The sequence below is a fragment of the Euprymna scolopes genome, chromosome 30 (genome assembly GCF_053919585.1).
Source record: "Euprymna scolopes isolate OS-2025 chromosome 30, ASM5391958v1, whole genome shotgun sequence".
Taxonomy (NCBI): domain Eukaryota; kingdom Metazoa; phylum Mollusca; class Cephalopoda; order Sepiida; family Sepiolidae; genus Euprymna; species Euprymna scolopes.
This window is the reverse complement of record NC_136511.1, coordinates 21,891,184-21,894,218: the sequence shown is the minus strand read 5'-3', so window position 1 is coordinate 21,894,218 and position 3,035 is coordinate 21,891,184. Positions and strand designations below refer to the sequence as shown.

The 3,035-nt window shown below is 34.4% G+C and overlaps 1 protein-coding gene across 1 annotated transcript; it reads left to right on the top strand.

Annotated features, from left to right (window-relative positions):
* Nucleotides 1–1,624: 1,624 nt before the first annotated feature.
* On the top strand, nucleotides 1,625–2,704 carry LOC145254625 (protein fem-1 homolog A-like). The gene has a single exon (XM_080113235.1). The coding sequence runs from the start codon at nucleotides 1,625–1,627 to the stop codon at nucleotides 2,702–2,704; it is 1,080 nt and encodes a 359-aa protein (XP_079969361.1).
* Nucleotides 2,705–3,035: the final 331 nt, after the last annotated feature.

Sequence of the window (3,035 nt, the reverse complement as noted above, 5' to 3'; positions counted from 1 at the left end):
TTTTGTTGCAGCGGGGAACTTACTAATTACGACCGTTCTCAACCTAGGGGTCCTGGTGCTATATAACATTAGTCTCATCTTTATTAGTTGTTGTTTTTTAGCTTTTTATTGGTTTTTGTTTATTCACAACGATTCGGCCGACTATTCCTCTGGCCTTCGTCAGGTGGTAACCGCGACGGATAGTAACTTCGAATCTCCTAACTGCATTCTCAGCCATCACTGCCATCCGTAGTTGTTGTCGTCTCACCACATTTTGACCAATTAACCTCTGGCACGCTTTGGGTGGGATTGAAACCGCTATCTTCAGACAATGTTTTTCTGGAACTGTAGAGATTTAACGTCACTATGAACTGCGCCACGGGCCCCGAAGGGCGATCAAGGTTGGATTCTTTGATCTTATAAATCCGCATTTATTTATTATCTGATCTTCCATAGTCGGGTCCGTACCGATTGGTATATATATATATATATATATATATATATATATATATATATATATATATATATATATATATATATATATATATATTATTCCTTAATTGGAGTTCATTTTTGAGATGAGCATTATATATTAATTTATTTTTATTTCGGAATATTAGTCTCATCTTTGTTAGTTGTTGTTGTATTTTTTTGTTTTTTTATTGTTTTTTATTTATTCACAACATTTCGACCAAGTCCCACATAAAAAAGATTTTTAAAAAAAACAACTAATAAAGATTAGACTAATAGTCCGAATTAAAAATAAATTAAGATTTACAATTATTTGCATTTAAAAATATATATATATACACATTTTTATTTTCAGATGTTCTCTGAACCAATCAAAAGCTTTGTGACAAGAAAATATACACATTTTTATGTTCAGATGTCCTCTGAACCAATCAAAAGCTTTGTGACAAGAAAATATACACATTTTTATGTTCAGATGTCCTCTGAACCAATCAAAAGCTTTGTGACAAGAAAATATACACATTTTTATGTTCAGATGTCCTCTGAACCAATCAAAAGCTTTGTGACAAGAAAATATACACATTTTTATTTTCAGATTTTCTCTGAACCAATCAAAAGATTTGTGACAAGAAAATATACACATTTTTATTTTCAGATTTCCTCTGAACCAATCAAAAGCTTTGTGACAAGAAAATATACACATTTTTATTTTCAGATGTTCTCTGAACCAATCAAAAGCTTTGTGACAAGAAAATATACACATTTTTATTTTCAGATTTTCTCTGAACCAATCAAAAGATTTGTGACAAGAAAATATACACATTTTTATTTTCAGATGTCCTCTGAACCAATCAAAAGCTTTGTGACAAGAAAATATACACATTTTTATGTTCAGATGTCCTCTGAACCAATCAAAAGCTTTGTGACAAGAAAATATACACATTTTTATTTTCAGATGTTCTCTGAACCAATCAAAAGCTTTGTGACAAGAAAATATACACATTTTTATTTTCAGATTTTCTCTGAACCAATCAAAAGATTTGTGACAAGAAAATATACACATTTTTATTTTCAGATGTTCTCTGAACCAATCAAAAGCTTTGTGACAAGAAAATATACACATTTTTATTTTCAGATAGTCTCTGAATACATCAAAAGATTTGTGACAACGCAAATGATAAAATATTTGGAATTACAAGGTTGTGAGTGTGTCGAGAACTCAGATATCGCTAAAGCTTTTCAGTATTGGAAGCAAGCTTTCATTTTCCGGGAGATATATTCCATACCGAGAGATGCAGACCAACGTCAGAATATTGGAATCTATGCACCATTCAAAAGCGTAGAGGAATTAACCGAACGACGATTTCAATTGAAACATATGATGTTAGAACAGTTGAACACCTATATACGTTGGCTGTCACCTTCGTATACTTTAACAATTAAGAGGGCGATTTCAATATCAGAACAGTATTATAAGGACGATTATTTAACAAACGAATTGCTCATGGACATGTTTCGAATGAACTGGGAGCATCCGAACCCGTTAAACAAGGACGTGCATTTATTATTGAAAGGAATAATAGATGTTCGTTCACACAAAAGACGGGGGCCTTTTAATTACGAGACGGTGTCCAAAGAGATTTCAATGTATATGGATTACATTCAAGAGAAAGTTTGGCCTTATTTGGAAAAGATAAAGATTATAGAAAGAAAACAGGATTTTGACAAATATGAAGACGTTGCGCATTATCTTCTCAAATTCACACAAGTATTTCTGGAAGCAGGTCCGTCGTCTGAATTAGCCAATACACTGCTAGTTAAGTTAACACGCCTAGTAAGAGAAGAAAAGAGAAGAAACCTGCCGACAACGCTTTTACACCAGGCAGTTAATGCGGTCTATCTTTTTGGCGTGAAGCTGCTTGTTCAATGCGGTGCTGATATTAACGCACCCGATCACCGTAACAATCTCCCCATACATCAAATCAACGCTTGGCGGGAAAAATACGATGAAACAAAAAATATTGCTTCATTCCTGATTCGAAACGGAAGCGAAGTGGACGCCGTGAATAAAGATGGACGCAGCGTCCACTCGTTTCTACAACAAATAAAAATCCTAAAAAATAATTTGGAAAAAGTAACCTTACAATGTCTGGCAGCCAGGGCCATTCCAGAGAATAAAATCAGGGTTCATAAAGACGAGTACCCTGAACATGTAATTGATATTGTCAAAAGACATGGCGGGCGTATAGTTTAAAAAATGGTGTGAGTTTTATTAAACAGTTCGTGGCATGGGTTTGAGCTTAGTTGATAGGACAGGAACTATGGGCGAGAGTATTGGCAAATGCAAGAGCTCATATTTGGCAACAATACTTCATGCAAGCATAGTAGAGGGTATCTACCTTGTTTGTAATTGATTAAGGAAAGCAGCTTAGTCTTAGTAGCATAATATTTTACCATCAATTTACGACCTTTTATGACTACGGTCGTGAGATCGTTTTATTAAAGAATTGCGGGCTTTGGGGAGAGTGGAGGCATCCCTTAATTGCCATTACTCCAAGGTCCACTCTGACAGGAGTGGTAGTATA

Excerpts from the sequence above, each read along its gene's own strand:
- LOC145254625 (XM_080113235.1), top strand. The coding sequence starts at position 1,625 with ATGATAAAATATTTGGAATTACAAGGTTGTGAGTGTGTCGAGAACTCA.